The sequence below is a fragment of the Oncorhynchus nerka genome, unplaced genomic scaffold, assembly GCF_034236695.1.
Source record: "Oncorhynchus nerka isolate Pitt River unplaced genomic scaffold, Oner_Uvic_2.0 unplaced_scaffold_1185, whole genome shotgun sequence".
In the NCBI taxonomy this organism is placed as follows: Eukaryota; Metazoa; Chordata; class Actinopteri; order Salmoniformes; family Salmonidae; genus Oncorhynchus; species Oncorhynchus nerka.
Window position 1 is genome coordinate 17,163 of NW_027040152.1, and position 18,757 is coordinate 35,919.

The 18,757-nt window shown below is 44.3% G+C and overlaps 1 protein-coding gene across 3 annotated transcripts; it reads left to right on the top strand.

The window, feature by feature from the left end:
* The first annotated feature begins 522 nt into the window (after nucleotides 1-522).
* Nucleotides 523-18,451, top strand: LOC135569233 (myosin-9-like). 3 transcript variants are annotated; one of them, XM_065016002.1, is made up of 11 exons: nucleotides 523-783; nucleotides 11,198-11,532; nucleotides 13,127-13,283; nucleotides 14,091-14,118; nucleotides 14,272-14,365; nucleotides 15,076-15,096; nucleotides 16,939-17,031; nucleotides 17,142-17,205; nucleotides 17,831-17,929; nucleotides 18,007-18,150; nucleotides 18,231-18,451. In XM_065016002.1, the coding sequence occupies exons 2-11, from the start codon at nucleotides 11,203-11,205 to the stop codon at nucleotides 18,434-18,436; spliced, it is 1,236 nt and encodes a 411-aa protein (XP_064872074.1). In that variant the 5' UTR covers nucleotides 523-783; nucleotides 11,198-11,202; the 3' UTR covers nucleotides 18,437-18,451. The 3 variants fall into 3 exon arrangements, with proteins under 3 accessions (XP_064872074.1, XP_064872076.1, XP_064872075.1); XM_065016003.1 differs by lacking the exon at nucleotides 523-783 and adding an exon at nucleotides 851-945; XM_065016004.1 differs by lacking the exon at nucleotides 15,076-15,096.
* The last annotated feature ends 306 nt before the right edge of the window (nucleotides 18,452-18,757 follow it).

The following is an 18,757-nucleotide window of genomic DNA, read 5'->3' on the forward strand; positions in this document are numbered from 1 at the left end:
CTGTGTCCCTAAATATCACTATTATTAGTGTGGTGATGGTAATACTATCACTAACTGAAAATGTTTTCTCAGTTAACTTACCTGTCAAAATAAAGGTAAATGGATAAAGAGTAAAACAGTAGGCTACAGTTGTAGCCCAGTTTGTGTAGTGGTAGATTCCTTGACATGAACCTTGGTAGGTTCTCTCTAAGCAGTGTCTGTGAGCTTCAAAGCAGCCCCAGTCTAGCCCCATTCGAATGACACAAGGGGATAACCTGGATGATGTAGCCCATCCTGAATGGACTGGTACTTATATGGTCATAAAAATCGTTACAGTGCACATACTTCCTTCATTAAAACACCACCTTATCTGTGCCCCCCTTCTCCTCCCCTCAACTATTTCATGTTCATGATTTTTTTGCCCAGTGGCACTAGTTCGTTCACTGGGAAACGCCCCTTCAATAACATTATTGGCCCAGACGGTAAGGATTATTATAACATTGGCTGGGAGAAGCTGGGAGGGCGGAGACATAACATATAGGCCCCGCCTCCTCTGGACCGCACCCCGACTGACAACGCAAAGAGCGAATTTAACTAGCCAGTGGAAGAAAGAAGGAAAAGGAAAGAGAAAAAAAGAGAGTGAGGGAGAGCAAGAGAGGGAAGAAGAGAACACTATAGTTTGATCCGAGTTCTTTGCGAGGCTGCTGTCGACTGAAAATAAGTTTGTTTCGCGGCGACACGGAGACAGACTCAGCCACCGGTTGTAGCTAGCCAACCCCAAAAGCCTCTGCATCTCAACAGCAGGTAATAGTCCCGCTAGCTAGATATCTATTCTAGCTACATTCTCATTTCCTTCAGCCTTGGCTCTTCACATGCTTGTGTCTAGCGGTGAGCAAGTGTACCTAACCAGGAAGGACGAGCACAGCAACTTCATCACCTCACTGGGTGGGACCTCATAACCCAGATGTATGAATTATTGTTAACTTTTTTTGTGTACATAGTTAATACAATTGAAGGTGGAAAGTAGTTTCATTTGACCAGGCGCGGTGTCAAAGCAAGATTAAATCAGCGACTAAAGACGCAATGGCGAGAAAATGTTGCATGTAACGTAAGCTAACTTGCTAACTACAGGAAGTGATTCGCATGAATGAGATGTAGAAAGGGAGGGAATGAAAAGTAACGCTAAATAATGGAACGCATCAACTATAAGCAAGGTCCTGTTAGAACCCTTTTTGCGTGTCTATTTCATCGCGGATTAACATGTTTTATTGTTTAGGTCTCGCTGTGTGATCAGTCGCGGGGCAAGCAAACAAGTTTGTAGGCTAACGTACCCCGGAATGTTGTTGCGCACCATTACGTCACTCTTTAATTGATTCGCTGTGTACGTCCACGCTTCCTGTTCGATTGATGCTTTAGGTCTACGTCATTGAATTTGTTTGCATGTCTCATGCATTTCATCCTACACCCCAATGAACTCATGCGTGAAATGGCAATCTAGCCAGTCGTGTGCAGTTAATGTATTTTTTTCTGAGAGTTAGGATAATGTATCTATCTTGGCTTAAGTAATTGAACTAAATTGGAGTAGATTCACTTTACTCGGTAGGCCTAGTGAACCTTGTTACACGACCAGACATTATATATGCAATGACCCCAGTCTATTTAAGTGCTTTGTCAGTAATTTGGGTTTGGTTAGTCAGTGTTTTGTGTTGTGAAATTATAGATTGCTGCAGTACTTTGATTCCGATTATTTCGACCTCAGGGACTTTGCCTGGCTACCCAAACTCGTTGCTCCGGGTAAACACTACGCCACGCCTATTGACATTTAGTTTCTTCTCCACAGTGAGTCTGGATCGGAGTACCTCCCCAACCCAGAGGCTAGCATTCTAGAAATCAGTCTCCAACAAGGGTGTTCAGGGTAAATGGAAAGCATCTGTGATGCCACTTCCACTTTTGGATGTTAACAATGTGACTCCATCTTTACTCCTCCTGCACATTTATCGGATTGGTTGAACATTACAGAAGAGAATCTCCCCATAAGTTGTTTGTTTTCTCATCAAGACCAGTATGTAGGGGATCTAGTTTCAGGAGTTTCTTTTACACTTGCTAGGTAGGTTACTAGAACACAAACCCGTTCTAACCATTCTGATTGGTCCCGGAAACCAATGGTTTGGGCCAGAACCAGAGCATTTTGAAAGTGTCATTGGCTTTGATACTCTGTTTTTTTTGTTTTGTGATGATCACTGGAAAAGCAAGTTGGTTTTTCCACCACAAACGACTTCAACGTTGGCAGACTCGAGCTGAAGTGTAGCAAATATAGAGCACAGGAAGAATTCAGTTTGAGTCGTCAGGCAATCCGGGTCTCACAAATTACACATGCTTCTCCAGTCAGCTTGGGCAATTCTCCTGATATAGGAACATGGCGCAGTCTAGGCCTGTGCAAAAGTCTGTTCCCACTGCACTGAGTGAATATCTGCCCCACAGATATGGCCACATTTGAATATCATGCCCATTAATTCAAACATGTTATTTCAAGTGAAACACAGGCCTGTGTCTTAGAACAGGGTTCCTGTCTTTTGAAGGCAACAGTATGCAAAGTCAAGTTCATGACTTTCTTGCATACATCCTTGGTCTCGCCGGTGTCTTTCTATTTCAATAGCGCAGGGTGTTTGTTCCTGTCATGATAACATAATTTCCTGTTTGTGCTTTCACTGCACTGAACTGTGAATCAAACCCCTGGCAGCATCTGAAAAGAATCCTCTGGATTTCAACATTGCTCATTGGAAAGGCATTCACCATTATTATTAGATATAAACTGATTAGTCTAACTTGTCGCGATCCTCTTACATTTTACTGTTTCAATGATGTCCCTACTAGAATGTATCCAGTTCATGAACAGTGGGTCGACCACATTTGATCCATATGTAGTCTAGACTAAAAGTTTGCTTAAAATCATACAGGACAAATGCCTGTGAATGTTAATGTGTTGAAGGCCAGCTAGGATGCAGACATCCTGGCTAAGGTAGATTACTGTAGAACCAACTTGCTTTTGTTTCAATTGGAAACATTTGGGTCAAGGCCACCGTGGCACAAAAGGGGCCCACAGTTATCCAAGGTTCAGTGGTAGCTGTGATTCTTGAGTTGATGCCATCAGTCAGTCCCAAGGTGTTTCTGTCAGGTGATTTACAGGATGATAGTTGCCCTTTCAGTGATGAGGGGCAGTAACATGGGCAAATGCTTGCTGATAATCCAGAAAAAAATGAGCCCTACATTTGACTATACCATTACAATTAGGTAATTTCACTAAGTAAACAATCCTCGTTTTATATTCATTTTAGGCCCAGATGTATTTGATGTATTTGATCAAAGGTCATCATCTGGACAGGACTGCAGTTTATGCTACATTGATATTTATGAGCCTTCTCGCATAATGTACAGTACATCTCCAGTCAAAGAGGCAAGTAGAAGGCAAAGGTCAATCATCCACATGAGTCTAATCATTTGAGTAATGTATACAGACCTGCTCATAGCCACAGATCAGCATATAAACATGGGGCACATTCTCTTAAAGCTGGAATCCTTAATGGTGAAACTGTCATGTCAGATTGGGATATTACAACCAAGTTACTGTAAACAAGTGTCTTCATCAGACGTTATTGTGTGATACAACAGCAGAAGATGTACTGCAACCTTTTTTAACTACACTGCTCGATGCACCTCACCTCTGTTACATTCACAAAACGATAACGACGGTGCTGGGGAGGACAGTGGAGCTGTTTCCCCTAATACGGATTCCATCTTTAAACTAGGGCTGCGAATTGCCAGGGACCTCACAATATTTAAATGATACTCTGGTGCTGATATGATATGTATTGTGTTTCTCACAATTGAATATGTATTACGATTTGGTCTGTGATTTAAAAAATAAATAATAATAATTATTGGGTTTTGACGGTCCAAACATATTGCTCACCATATGTATGCTGCTGAGATACAAGTGAGAGCATGAGAAATAGATCATGGAAATAAAAGTCCTATAAACAAATTGACTCCCTATTTAATAAGATGGAGAACAAGCTATGAAGGAAAAATACTGGAGTTTTCAAATCAAGTTCAAGTACATTTTTCCCATCACTACTTTTAATAAAACAAGTTTGATATCATGGGTTCTTAGTAATGCAGACATCAAACACAGGATATTACGTGCGTGCATACATCTCTGCTCTCTGATTCAGGTTTGAGTCATATTTTACTGCGGCTGGCTTGCCAGTCAACCTCTTTCGAACCTATTTTAGTGCCATTACTCTCGCTATAAACTTCCATCTCTTTATATGTAATACACTCATTCCTTAGTTCAGTCTGGTTTGAAAAATGTGATTTCAATTGGGTCAATCGGCTTGGTCGACTTGGCAGGGACACCCAATGTATCAGCTAAAAAGGCCTAGTGCAAATCCCACTACTAGGTGTATTCTACTGTTCGCTTGCTTGTTTCTTTCCTTCCTCCTACTCCATTCTGTCAATTTCTCCCTACTCTCCATACCACCTTTTTTGGGCCCCCTTCCCATCCTCCCCCTCAGTGCACACCTGTAGGGTTCCACTGAATGCAACAATGGCAGGAAATGACTAATCTATGACTGGGGTTCCAAACAAACAAGGCTTGTTCTCACTTCTCTGGACTTAACTGTGGCAACACTGATTGCTGCTTTGTTTATGATACATGCTAGGCCTATGCTGGGTGGGGGGATAGTTGTCCTTTCTAATTTATAGTGAACAAAAATAAAGCAACATGGAACAATTTCCAAGATTTTATTGAGTTACATTTCATATAAGGAAATCAGTCAACTGAAATAAATGAATTAGGCCCTAATCTATGGATTTCATATGACTGGGAAGACTGATATGCATTGGTTGGTCACAGATGCCTTAAAAAACAAGTAGGTAGGGGGGTGGATCAGAGGACCAGTCAGTATCTGGTGTGACCACAATTTGCCTCATGCAGCGTGACACATCTCCTTCGCATATGATTGATCAGGCTGTTGATTGTGGAATGTCGTCCCGCTCCTCTTCAATGGCTGTGTGAAGTTGTTGGATATTAGTGGAACTGGAACATGCTGTCGTACCCATCAATCCTGAGCATCCCAAACATGCTCAATGGGTGCCATGTCTGAGTATGCAGGCCATGGAAGAAATGGGCCTCCGGCTTCCAGGAATTGTATACAGATCCTTGCGACATGGGTCTGTGCATTATCGTGCTGAAACATTAGATGACTGAGGCAGCTGAATGTCACAACAATGGGCTTCAGGATGCAATTGTGTTCGTTGTCCATAGCTTATGCCTGCCTGCCCATACCATAACCCCACCACCATGGGGTGTTCACAATGTTGACATCAGCAAACCGCTCACCCACACTATGCCATACATGGTCTGCGGTTGGGATGCCATTTGGACGTACTGCAAAAATTCTCTAAAATGATGTTTGAGGCAGCTTATGGTAGATAAATGAACGTTTAATTCTCTGGCAACATTTCTGGTGGACATTCTTGCAGTCAGCTTGCCAATTGCACACTCCCTCAACTTGAGATATCTGTGACATTGTGTCGTGTGACAATTGAACATTTATAGTGTTTTTGTTGTCCCCAACACAAGTTGCACCTGTGTAATGATCATGCTGTTAACTAGCTTCTTGATATGCCACACCAGTCAGGTGGATTATCTTGCCAAAGGAGAAAGGCTCATGAAGAGTGATGTAGCCACATTTGAGAATCTTTTTGTGCATATGGAACATTTCTGCAAACTTATTTCAGCTCATGAAACAGAACCAAAACTATATTGTGGTTATTTTTTAAATTCTATGTAACTAATGGAGAGAAGCAGGTTATTAGATGGGTAGAGGTCTTTTACACCATGTGGGTGGTGAAAAGCTACCTTGCATGTCAGAAAATAGACCTTGTTGTGTGATCTGCGCTCTTGATGTTTGGTTTTGTAGGCGTGTATACATGTATGTGTCAGACTGGCCATTGCCTAACGCAATCAACTTGAGCACTCGAACACAGTTTCACACTGAAATGCTCTCTGCACAGGGACGTCCCTCTGACTGCCACTCCATATTTTATTTCTCCGTCAACACAAATGCAGGTCAGGTTCCATATACCCCACTAGTTTGAATACAGCACATGTTCAACTGGCTGTGAGTGCTTTTTGACTTGTGAATAGCCTCCATAAACGCTGCACACTATTTGTTGTCTGCATGTAGCCTAGACTATAGTGATTCAAAGGGAGTGCTCTTATACTGTAGATAAGACTTCTAGTCAGAGATAAGGAGCCTAAACCATCCCCTCCCTTTGGTCTGCTAACCCCTAAGTGAAAATAATGATGAGAAGAAATGTGTTCACGGTCAGGTGAAAGATGCTTTGTGTCCTGAGTAGGGTTTAGAAAGACATGTTTATTTAAGTGACCGAGGAAGCGGGTATATATGACTCCCTCCAGCATTCTTTCACAACAGTTAAAAGGCTTATGTAACCATGCTCTAATATCCAATGTGCTTTCGCTTGTTCAGCAAGTGGGTGCAAATTTAAAAAGCCAACCGTGTCCAATATGGCTGTCAAAACGACAACAGAAATATGAGCCATTTCATCATCCCTTTGACCCCAAATCATTTTTTTTATGCGTTTGTCAAACTGACACCTACTGGCTGTCAACCAGTACAGTTAATAGAACAATTCTAAAGGTAATGTCTGTTATTAGATCTAAACTGGACAGTTCAAATCAGTTATTCACTTTATGGTGCTGCTAGAGTAACAGGTTGCTTAGAGTTCCAGTTTTACGTGCATCTCTAGTGAGGAATGTGGAAAAATAGTGGATAAGGGTTTGTCATGGAGTGTGGTTAGTTTCCAGGACTTAATTTACTGCACAGTCTGCAGAGGGCTGAGAACTTCTCGTTTCAACGGTGTCCCCTGGCGCACTCTGCAAGAATTCACACAACCACGTTCCACAAATGGCAAAACAGTTTTCCCTCTGTCATTTCCTCTTCCCTCTCTCTCTCTCCTCGGCTCCCCCTCCCTCCCCTGTTTTAGGCAGAGTGATTGTGTCTGAGTCCATAATGAACTTAGACACACTCCACCTCTCCTGCCCTTTGGCCTCGTCTGGCGGTCACACTCTCTCCCTCCAGGCGTCACAGTGGAGAGGACTAGGAAAGCCAGAGATAAGGTCAGAGGGCAAGGGATGGAGGGATAGGCCGTTGAAGCTTAACATTCGTTCAAGACTGACCATGCTAGACTGGACCCAACAAGAGACCATCTGATGAACTAGAGTAGGGACAGGCAGGACAGACGGGATGTGATATGAGAGGAGGATGTATTAACGGTTTTATTAATATTCCAGTCAATGGAGACATACCATGGCCAGTTGGCCATGTCTGTTTAACCACTTTATAATGTGGCTGGTGGGATACAAGGCTTATTGTATATGGTCAGGCTTTAAATGTTGCCTTTGGTCGCCGACTGACGAGATGGAGGGTCAAGACCTTGGCTTTTCCAGCTACTCAGCATAACTCTGGGTGGGAAGGCACTGAGCTGGAATGGAATGAGAGTGGAGGGAGAAGAGCAAGCAGCCTTTGGTGTTCCTTTTAACGAGACGGCCAGGCGTTGACAAGGACGCTCTTTACTTCCTCCCTTTGTGCCTTCATTCTTGTCTCTGTGACGTCGGTTCTAAAACCACCCTCTCCTCCCTCTTGTTGTTCGGCACAGGGTTCCACTTCTATAGTAGACCACTTCACTGACTAAGCACCACTCTTCCTAGATGTTGGTGGTTTTCTTAGCCTTCAGTGACATGTTGGCTAGTCATTGATTGTGATAGGTCCGGTAACATTTAGGGACTGTTGGAGGGTTTTGTTTCCTTGTATTCCACGTGTCGCCTTCATTAATGTGTAACTCTGCTTGAGTAACTACCAGAATGGCTAATCTCAATGTAGCCAACCTTCAATAGATGTACAGCTGAACAGAGTTTAACGTGACAAGACATGGGGAGGCCTTGCAGCTGCGCGGTACTGGGCTTCAGGCTTAGTGGCGTCCCAGGTTGAGCGAAGACGTGGCCAGACAGAAAGCTGTGGACTTTGGTGGCCAGACAGAAAGCTGTGGACTTTGGTGGGGACTCGGAGTCATAATTAAAGACGTGGGTCTACCCAGTGTTTTATTAATGCCATGTACAGGCTAGGCAGTGTCTATCAATGGCAACGGCTGACCATCACACTTTAGGTCGTCTTCACCTTTCAATGTAGAGCACCTTCCATAGAATGACTATGAAAAGAATAAATGTGGTTATAAATGTAGCCCTGTGCTGCTCTCAGGAGATGGATGGAGGAGATGCGTCACTGACTAATCTGTGTCAAGACGACGTGTATAGGACACGGCGCAGGCCTCTCTGCTCCCTCCCTCCCTCCCCCCAGGGCCGTCCAAAACGGCTGCATGCTCTCCTTTTTGAAGTCTCATTTTATCATTATTTCTGTTCAATATCATTGGGTTATATTCCTATCCTGCTGGCTTATCCATGTCTTGCTGGTTGACCATGCAAGCTGAACTCTCTGGCCCCCATCCTGCCTCCACTCAACAGATGGCCTGTATATGTTTGAGCTGCATGTTTGAGTTTGTTTTCATGTAGGCTACACGTTTTTTTCTTCTCTTCATGCTGCACGCCCACGTTAGCCTAGCTGACGCGGATAAGAATCAATCCCAGAGCGTTGGTGTGTTGAGGCTGTACTCCCCACTGCTTGTTTTTGCCAAGCAGGAAAACAATAGTTAACTATTGCAGTCAGGAATTAGCTGTGTTAGGACTGCATGGAACTGACTAGACTGCCCCTTGGTGTGGTTGCTGATTGTTTGCCTAACGTTGCAGATAGTTAGGCCCTGCCACAGTCAAGGGACTGTCTGAAGGCCACTGGCTTCACCACTGCACACAGTCTAACTGTTCTACTGTACAGCCTGTGGGTGCATTGCCAGGGATAGGTGATGTATTTTTAGTGTTTAAGGGCTCGAACACACCAATAGCATTTGCCTGCTGAGAGTACTTTGCCAAAAAATACTTTACATGTAGAATCGCGCAAAAATGTGATCCATCAGACATCAACAGCGTGCTGAACGATCAGTATACCAACGGGAGATCCACATTTGTTGCGACGTGTGCGACCCTTAAACCCCCCCGGGGTTGACTGACCCTGTGATGGGGGAAAAAGGGGCAGAATGACTGGAAGGAAAGACCAGGAGAGACTGATGGTGGTAAGAGGAAAGAAATGTGCAGCGTTCATTTGCTCTGTCTCTGATAAAGGGTCAGTATGGGAGGAATGTGACCCTGGAAGACTGGATAAACAGAGGGGGGGGGGGAGACTGGAGCTGACCGGGAGGGGTCCGGAGGGACTCATTTGTGGGGTACCTCACTCTAAAGCAGGAAACTGGGAAGAAAGGGTTGAGAAACCGAGTTGGGAAAGGGGAGGGTGTTGTGATGGAAGTCAGCTGTGGAGCTCTGAGGGAGAGGAATGGTGCTACAGTCTTGGTTCCCTTCCTGGTTGCCTGACGTACATCAGGGTTAATGTGCCATTTATTATTTCTCATAACCCTTTCTCTGTCAGCAATGCCCATATCCAATGCAGTACAGCCCTTCTCTACATTCTCAAACATCTACTTACCCTAGCCTTTGTGTGCAGTAGACTGCATTTCCCCCAGTGTAGGTTAACATGCCTATAAAATACAAATACAAATTTTTCCCATTCTACAGCAGGTAAATCTCACATTCAATGATGTGCTATTTCGTAAGAATATCTTTATGATTGTAGGCAATGTAGGAGAACTTGCCACCTGTAACCCCCCCAGCCAAATGTTTTTTTTCACCAATTGCATTTCCAAATTATCCAAACAGAAACTCTGCCAACAAACAAAGCTCATAAGTATGGTAGTGGAAAAATATCTTGAACTTGTAACCTTTTTGAGTATTTGCTGTTTTGCAACATTGAATATGTAAACATAACGGAGCCAGTTGTAAAATTTCAACTTTTATTTCTACCCTAGGGAGTGAAGGAAAGTTTTAGGCTAACGACCCTGGCGGTGGTGGGAAAGCACAACTCTCCCGTTGTTGGAACGTTCAGATAAGGGCCTTCCCTTTTCTCTACCTCTGTGTATAGCTAAATGTTATGAAACACCCGTCCCTCACCCCCACTGGATTCTGGTAATACTTGTCTAGTGTCTCCACGTGGGTTACACCATGGAACTGACAGATGTTGTTCATGAGCTGTGAACCGGTCCTGTTTGGGCCTGCAAGCCATGTCGCTCACCTCTGGCATTGTGGTTGTTTTACACGAGCTTTGTAAACAAAATTCAAGACTGAACATTGTGTTTAGGCCTTTAACACCATTTTTTTTCGGGGGGGGGGGGGATATTTAGACTTGAAGTCCCTTGAATGTTCTTTAACTTTTGTTTTTGAATATGGGAAGTTCCTCAGGCCTCATTATGTACAACAGTCAATTCACCTCCCACTCTGACGTGCTCCTCATCCCTAGAAACCGAACGTTGCGAATTGCAAATTGTTTTGAAGATTTTCCTCCAAGCATGTAATCAATGAAGTCTTTCCCAAAACCATGTATTTGGTTGAGATGGTCAGCACATGTTGCACATTACCACAAATAAGTTTTACAGCACTAAGTTACATTTTATTAGAGGCCGCCTTGGCTGGAGAGGGAATGCGCCCGTAATTTGATTAGCATCCGTAGTGGTTGCCAGAAACGTGGGGCCTCGTTGAGATTAGTTTGTTTCATGTTGAACTGACCTAACCTGAGCACTCCAAGTTGTAGAGGAAACATTGGTGACCTCTGCATTCCTCAGGCATTACATCAAGACAAACGGCCAGGGACCAGACCTCTCTGACAGACATCAACTCACAACCCAACAAACTTTCTGGGCAGTGGCTATCTTTACCTCCGAACAATCCCATGGGTATTGCGGATAGAGATTGACGCAATGGGGAAATGACAGTTCATGCCCACATTATTGTTTTGGGGATTGATGCAAGATAATGCTTTGTAGTTTAAGAGAAGTCTTTGTTAACTTGGCTCAGTTTGTCAGGACTGTTGCTCATTTACATCAGGTTTGTTGGTTGAGGTCTAACTAAATTAAATTGGTACTACAACTAAATGCTCCATTTCCCAGCCCTAACCAACTTCTGGGTCTCTTTCCACAGCAACCATGGCGACGGACGCAGACAAGTTCCTGTACGTGGACCGCAACATGGTCAACAACCCTCTGGCCCAGGCAGACTGGGCCACCAAGAAGCTGGTGTGGGTGCCGTCGGAGCGGCTGGGCTTCGAGGCGGGATCTGTGAAGGAGGAGCGAGGTGAAGAGTGCCTGGTGGAGCTGGCAGACTCTGGCAAGAAGGTGAAAGTCAACAAGGACGACATCCAGAAGATGAACCCGCCCAAGTTCAGCAAGGTGGAAGACATGGCCGAGCTCACCTGCCTGAATGAGGCCTCTGTGCTGCACAACCTCAAGGAGAGATATTACTCTGGCCTCATCTACGTGAGTATTACACACCAGGCACACACTGAACGGAAAGACCTCGCCTCATTGTATGATACAAGTGTCAATCAGTACTCTGTGTTCATGTGAACACTTCTGACTCACTATTGCCCCCTCATCGGGGCGGCAGCGTAGCCTAGTGGTTAGAGCATTGGACTAGTAACCGAAAGGTTGCAAGATCGAATCCCTGAGCTGACAAGGTACAAATCTGTCGTTCTGCCCATGAGCAAGGCAGTTAACCCACTGTTCCTAGGCCATCATTGAAAATAAGAATTTGTTCTTAACTGACTTGCCTAGTAAAATAAAGTTGTTAAACATTTTTTAAATACGAGAGCTGATAATATTTGACTCTTTAAAAAAAGATTTAGATGTTATCCAAGGTTTTGCTTAATGCTGGTTATGAAAGCACTGTTTGCTCATGTCATAACTTGGCCTGGTTCCAAACCAGGTAGACCTCCTTCCTAGCCTCATTACCACCATTAAGCCCATTGTGTCAGATGACCCATTGTGTGCAGGTTGCCACCCCAAACGAAAGGCTGTAATCTGTTTACCAAACATACGAGTATGTTCAGTCCTCTCTTTCTGGCTCCCCTCTCTTACACTCTCCTTCTGTGTTTGGAGTACTGCTGTAAACAGGAATCTGCAGGGAACAATACTCTCTGTAGGGGGGAAGGAAAGAGAGGGACATAATGGGGGGGTGGAGAGTAAAGCTGTTCAGAGTTGAGTTTCAGGCAGAGCTGGAAATTAAATGGATATGGAATGTAAATCGTGCTCGAATTATTGTTCCCCCATAATGCCATTTATTCCTCTGTCCACGACGGAGTGATTTGGTGCCTGCTACATTGGGCTTTGACCCGGTCAAGTCAACACACCCTGGCCCTCTTGGGGTTTGGGTATTGCCGTGTTGTGCGCCACTGGACCGGCTACCCTTCTGAAAACCCCCCTCTTGGGAGAGGCAGAGACAACTACCAGACCAGAAGCAAGGGCACGGCGCAATGGGGAGGACAGGAATGTAGCTGAGAGGGAAGGAAACAGAAATATGGAGGGCGGATGAACATAAATGAAGTGGGGAGGAGAGACTCTCCAGATGCCCATACCAAGATGAGGGGTATATGGGAAGGGACAGAGGGGCTGGGGTGAAATCACCTCGGATGATGTCACTGTTTGGTAGAAGCGCTTTGTGATTGTGAAACATGCCTGATCTAGCCCAGCCTCTGGCTGTAGTCAGGGAGTAGATTGGGAAATAAAGTATGGAGCTGGTGTTGACGAGAGGGTTAGATTCAGAAGATAATGTTCACTATGATTTCCCCATTCACATCTGTCCAGTCTTGTTTTTGGCTGTAGACCATCAGTGATATAGTATGCAGTCAGTTTAAACTATTACATTGCAGTAGAATCACTCTGACCTGCCAATCTCTCACTAACATCAACAGTGGAATTTTAATTGAAATGACGTCTCTAGCCAAAATCCATTGTAAGAAGACCAGTCAAGTCCGACTGTATAATCCCTAGTGTTCTTGGTTCAGGACATGGAGAGAGGAGCGCATGTATGTTCAGTAGCCAATATTAATAAGTGTTTCTCTTTGTATCACAGACATACTCTGGGCTCTTCTGTGTGGTTATAAACCCCTATAAGAATCTGCCCATCTACTCAGAAGAGATTGTGGATATGTACAAGGGCAAGAAGAGGCATGAAATGCCCCCCCATATTTATGCCATCACTGACACGGCCTACAGGAGCATGATGCAGGGTAAGCGAAAGTCCTTTCTTACCACATCGTAGTAAGTAACCTAGCAAATTTACTCATTCATCTGACTACAAGGGTTATTGGTAGTATTTTACCATCCATGTTTAGTAAGATAATTTGTCTAGAAGATATGAATCGGTTTAGACTCCTCCAGGCAGACTTGGCTCTGAAAGTCTGCATTTAAGTAGTGAAGCATTAGCCTTGATTTCTGAGGGCTCCTGCCTTCCATAACCAAGGAAAGGCCATTAGTCAGTCTGTAAGGCGATGTAGGTTACATACAGTACATTCTCAGTACTCTTTCCCAGACCCATTATCTTGATGTACTGTTTGGCTTTGTCAGGCTGTCCATTCACTCCCTCTTGTCTTGTTAGTCCATTGTTGGCCCCCATTGAAGTAAAGGGAATCATTTAACTAGAAGAGTGAGTTACCATGCAGTATTTGCATGGGGATGGTTCATTGACTTGTTGGTTAAAAGGCATCACCCTTTCCATTCACAGGAAGCTGGATATTGATTTCCTGTGTGACCAATGCACTTCCTGTTTCAGAGACAAATGTGGTGCATGTGCTCCTGAGATAACAAATACACACTGAAGAATTCATATTTTATTTAAAGCCAGCTGGCAACAAACTTCAGTTCTGACAATGGAACTGACGTTCCTCTGCACAACAAGCACCCATGATGGGCTACAAATAGTAGCAGAAACTATTGTCACTATTCAATTCAACTGTCCCCTCATGTTATTCAATCCAAACTTAAACCATGAAATATTTACCTTTAAAAAAAAATCTTGGCCCCACCTCTTTTCACAGACCGTGAAGACCAGTCCATTCTTTGCACGTGAGTCTTGAGCACAAACCCCTATGAATAGCAAATCTTGGTCTCAACATAACCTTGAAATATTACAGCGTTTGTTGTGATATTGCTGACAACTGATTGACTTCCTTACTTTTTTTTGCTTCTGTCCCCCCTTCCTCCTTTTCTCTTCCACAGAGGAGAGTCTGGTGCTGGGAAGACAGAGAACACCAAGAAGGTCATTCAGTATCTGGCCCATGTGGCCTCTTCCCACAAGACCAAGAAAGACCAGGTCAGTCAGTCCTCATCTACTCTACTATTCTTTCTCATAATTCCCTCTGACCTTTACCCTCTCCTCTCTGTTTCTCCCTCTACTCTCTTTCCTATTCCTTTTTTTGTTCTCCACCATGCTCTCGAACTCTCCCTCACTCTCTGGTTTCCTATGGTCCTTTATCAGCTCAGAACCAGGCTTTTCGGAGTCCTCAATGCTCAACTACTTGTACTGTGATTGTATGTGCGTTTGAGAAATAGTGTTGCCAGTGGTACTTAACATTACATCATTGTCAAGCCATCGCCATATTGTTCCAGGTCTTGGATAGGTGCTGCTTCTATCAGTCACACCGCTCTATGGTGCCATAGAGGACCTCTAAATAAGGGTTGGCCAGTCTTGGTTCTTTAAGACTGACCGTAGCACAGCAGAAGGTAGATTAAACTCCCTTGGTAGCTGGTTCATAGTGTCATATCTAAACCACAGTGGACTGACTATTATTCCTTTTGTTGACATTCCTCCTCCAGCGGCTGAGCTGAATCAAAGTGACCTCCGGTCAACTCTATAAAGCAATGAGACAAAATGTAACCCTGCAGTGCTGTAGTTGGCCACCCCTGTGATAGATGCAGCTGTGACTACAGGGTTCAAGAGAGGCCCAGTCTTTTCTGAAAGCAGACCAGTATCTGTATCTATCATTCCTTTGAGGTTGTGTATTTCTCTTTTCCCATCAACAGACCAGCTCGTTCCTGTCACATGTGAGTTACCCCCCCCCCCCCCCAATCACCCCCTTCCTTCCTCTCCCATCACACATCTCTGGATCTCCTCCTCCACACCCTTCCTCCCTCTTCCTGGCTCTTGCGCTGTCTCTCCCTCCTCCCCCGTGCTGCTGGAGCGTGCTCTGTGGTGGGCTAGTGGGTCACTTGGAAGTGTACACATGACCAGTGTCAGTCCAGAGGAAGGAATGTTCTTTATTAAAGGGGAAATTGCCATTAGAATTCAGCCAGACAAAACTGAGAGCGCATCCCTTTTTGTATCGTTGATTTGATCTTCTTTAAATACTATGTTTAAAGATTTTTAATGAGTAAACAGCTCTGCAGTTTGACAAGTCTGGCTGGATTTTGCATAACGCTGTTGATCCTTTGTTTTCCCCCTGGTGGTTCCAGAAGTGTGATTGATGTGTTTACGACTCCATGTCTGCTTGCTGTGTGTGTGTTCCAGTGTGTCTGTTCAGAGATCTGGTCAACATTCTCTCACAGCTCCCCCTCCATTTCTCACTCTTTGTCTACACCATTTTAAAGATCTCTGGACAAACTCACTGAGTTGCTGTGTGCATTGTGACGCCAGTGGACTAATTGTATACGTGTGTTCGTTCACTGGCGATGCTTCATACCAGTCGTCATATCCATTATTCCCTGCTCCTTACTACTGTTTAAAGCCTCCTAGTGGTGTAATGTATAGGATTAGTTAGGGATTGGTTTTAAACTAACATTGTCCTTGAAGATTAAGGAAAAAGGTTCAGTGAGCTCCTCAGATTGATAACATTGACAAAGCCACTACTATAGCAGTCTTTTTCGCAGACATTCTTATCCAGGACGAGTTACAGGAGCAATTAGTGTTAGTGCCTTGCTCAAGGGCACATTGACAGATGTTACACCTAGTTGCTTGGGGTTTTGAACCAGCAACCTTTCGGTTACTGGCCAACCTCTTAACTGCTAGGCTATGTAAGAATATTAGTTTGAGGTCTGTATTTTTATTGGGTGGATTGAAGTGATTTCCACCCAATATGCGTCAAGCTCCTCACATGTTGACACAGCCTCAGCTGTAACAGACTCTTGAAGGTTATCAGTAGGCTTTCCTGTCCATGTATATATCCTTTTAAAATTGAAGTTCACTGTAGTATTACTAGTGGCATTTTAGATGGAGTCATGTGCATGGATCCACCTGTACAACAACAGTCTGAAGTAGAGCTCAGTGTGAAATATGTACAGATTTCTGGCTGTAGGGGTTGTGTATACTTAATGTCAGTGTAGTGAATATTGACATTCAGTTCTCTGCATGGGGTCTGGGGTTTACTCTGGGTGAAGGGCTACTGATGAGGGCCGCAGGGTTGTCCATTGGGTGTCAAGGTGTGGGCACTAACACTGCGCTGTGTGTGGGGATTTTGTGTACTTGTGTATGTGTTCCCGGGTGTTGTGATTTTCAATGGTCTGCATGCAGTTTGTTTTATTTTCTCCATAAGTAAGGTAATGCAGTTGTGTGAATTCTTAACTTAAATTATGGACTTGGTGTAAAAAGGGAACATCCAAACACAAATCAAATGTTTAAACAACTGAAATCCTCACAATGAAGTGAAACTAGAGTAAATTAAAAGCAGATGACTAAGTTCTCACAATTCGTGACGATGAATCATCCATTGGAATCACCAAAGGTATTCACAGTTTGATCCCACTGCTGAGAAATGACAAATGGCATGTCCTGTTAGTGTCACTATAGAATTTGTACTAATCTAGATGTGTCCTTATAAGGAGGTGGTGGTTTAAAGAATCCAATGGGATAAAGTCATTGGTTGATAGAGCGGTTCTGTGTTTGTCCTCTAGGGTGAGCTGGAGAAGCAGCTGCTGCAAGCTAACCCCATCCTGGAGGCCTTTGGAAACGGCAAGACTGTGAAGAACGACAACTCCTCCCGATTCGTAATAACTTTTTTTTTTTATATAAAAAAAGACCTCTGCTTTTTTTTCTTTTTCTGTTGGACAAGTATTTCCTGCTACCTTAGTCATTCACTATGTTCTCTCTCTCCCAGGGAAAATTCATCAGGATTAACTTCGACGTCAACGGATACATCGTGGGGGCCAACATTGAAACCTGTATCCTTCATACTACGTTAACCACAATGAAATTCACTCCCTCATTTGAAATATACAATAGTTTGGGGTCCTGAGTGGCGCAGTGGTCTAAGGCACTGCATCTCAGTCCTAGAGGCATCACTACAGACACCCTGGTTTGAATCCAGGCTGTATCATAACTGGCTGTGATTGGAAGTCCCATAGGGCGGCGCACAATTGGCCCGGCGCCATCCAGGTTAGGGTCTGGCCGGGGTAGGCTGTCGTAAACAAGAATTTGTTCGTTTTTAAAAATTTATTTTTTTAAACCTTTTATTTAACTAGGCAAGTCAGTTAAGAACAATTTCTTATTTTCAATGACGGCCTAGGAACAGTGGGTTAACTGCCTGTTCAGGGGCAGATCGGGGGTTTGAACTTGCAACCTTCCGGTTACTAGTCCAACGCTCTAACCACTAGGCTACCCTGCCGCTCTTAACCGACTTGCCTAGTTAAATAAACTACACTTCAATCTATAGCCTACATAATTTAACTCCAGACACCTCTCGGTTAGTCTTTACAGTAAGCTAAACAAGTCACACACACTTGCCCCGGCCAGTAGAAGCTCACAATCCAGTCTGAATGAGTGGCTCCTTGATGGTCTAACCACCAGACCTGCTGGAGAAGTCCCGTGCCATCCGCCAGGCCAAAGACGAGAGGACCTTCCACGTCTTCTATTACATGCTCACTGGTGCTGGAGACAAACTGCGCTGTAAGCCTCCTTCGTTATCACCTTTATCATGTACAGCTAACTGCATATCAGATGTAATAACTCTGTGCTCCTCTCAGCCGAGCTGTGTCTGGAGGGCTACAACAACTACCGCTTCCTGGTCAATGGAAACGTGACCATCCCTGGCCAGCAGGATAAGGACCTGTTCACCGAGACCCTGGAGGCCTTTAGGATCATGGGCATTCCAGAGGATGAGCAGATTGGTGAGGGGGAGGATGGGACACTACCCTCTCACTGGTTTATTTTGGCAGGTGTGACTCTAACCTCTGGTCTCCTCATGCAGGTCTCCTGAAGGTGGTGTCTTCAGTGCTCCAGCTGGGCAACATGAGCTTTAAGAAGGAGCGCCATTCAGACCAGGCCTCCATGCCTGACGACACAGGTACAGCAAACCTTTATGTGGGCTGGTTTGATCCTAAAAATGAGATCCTAGTATCTGTCAATTACACTCTACTGACCAGCAGATTATACACTTCAGTCCACCAGAATTAACTAATCAAATCAGTTTATTTGTCATGTGAGCCGAATGCGACAGGTGTAGACCTTACAGTGAAATGCTTACTTACAGGCTCTAACCAATAGTGCAAAAAAGGTATTAGGTGAACAATAGGTAAGTAAAGAAATAAAACTGTGAAAAATAGCAGTAGGGAGGCTACATACAGACACCAGTTAGTCGATCTGATTGAGGTAGTATGTAAATGTAGTTATGTTGAAAGTGACTGCATATATGATGAACAGAGAGTAGCAGTAGCGTAAAAGAGTGGTTGGTGGGTGGGGGGACGCAATGCAGATAGCCCAACCAACCACTGCTCC

Coding starts and splice junctions, on each gene's coding strand:
- LOC135569233 (XM_065016002.1), top strand. CDS start 11,203: ATGGCGACGGACGCAGACAAGTTCCTGTACGTGGACCGCAACATGGTC. Junction 13,284..14,090: donor CTACAGGAGCATGATGCAGG/GTAAGCGAAAGT, acceptor CTCTTTTCACAG/ACCGTGAAGACCAGTCCATT. Junction 17,930..18,006: donor TGCTGGAGACAAACTGCGCT/GTAAGCCTCCTT, acceptor TGCTCCTCTCAG/CCGAGCTGTGTCTGGAGGGC.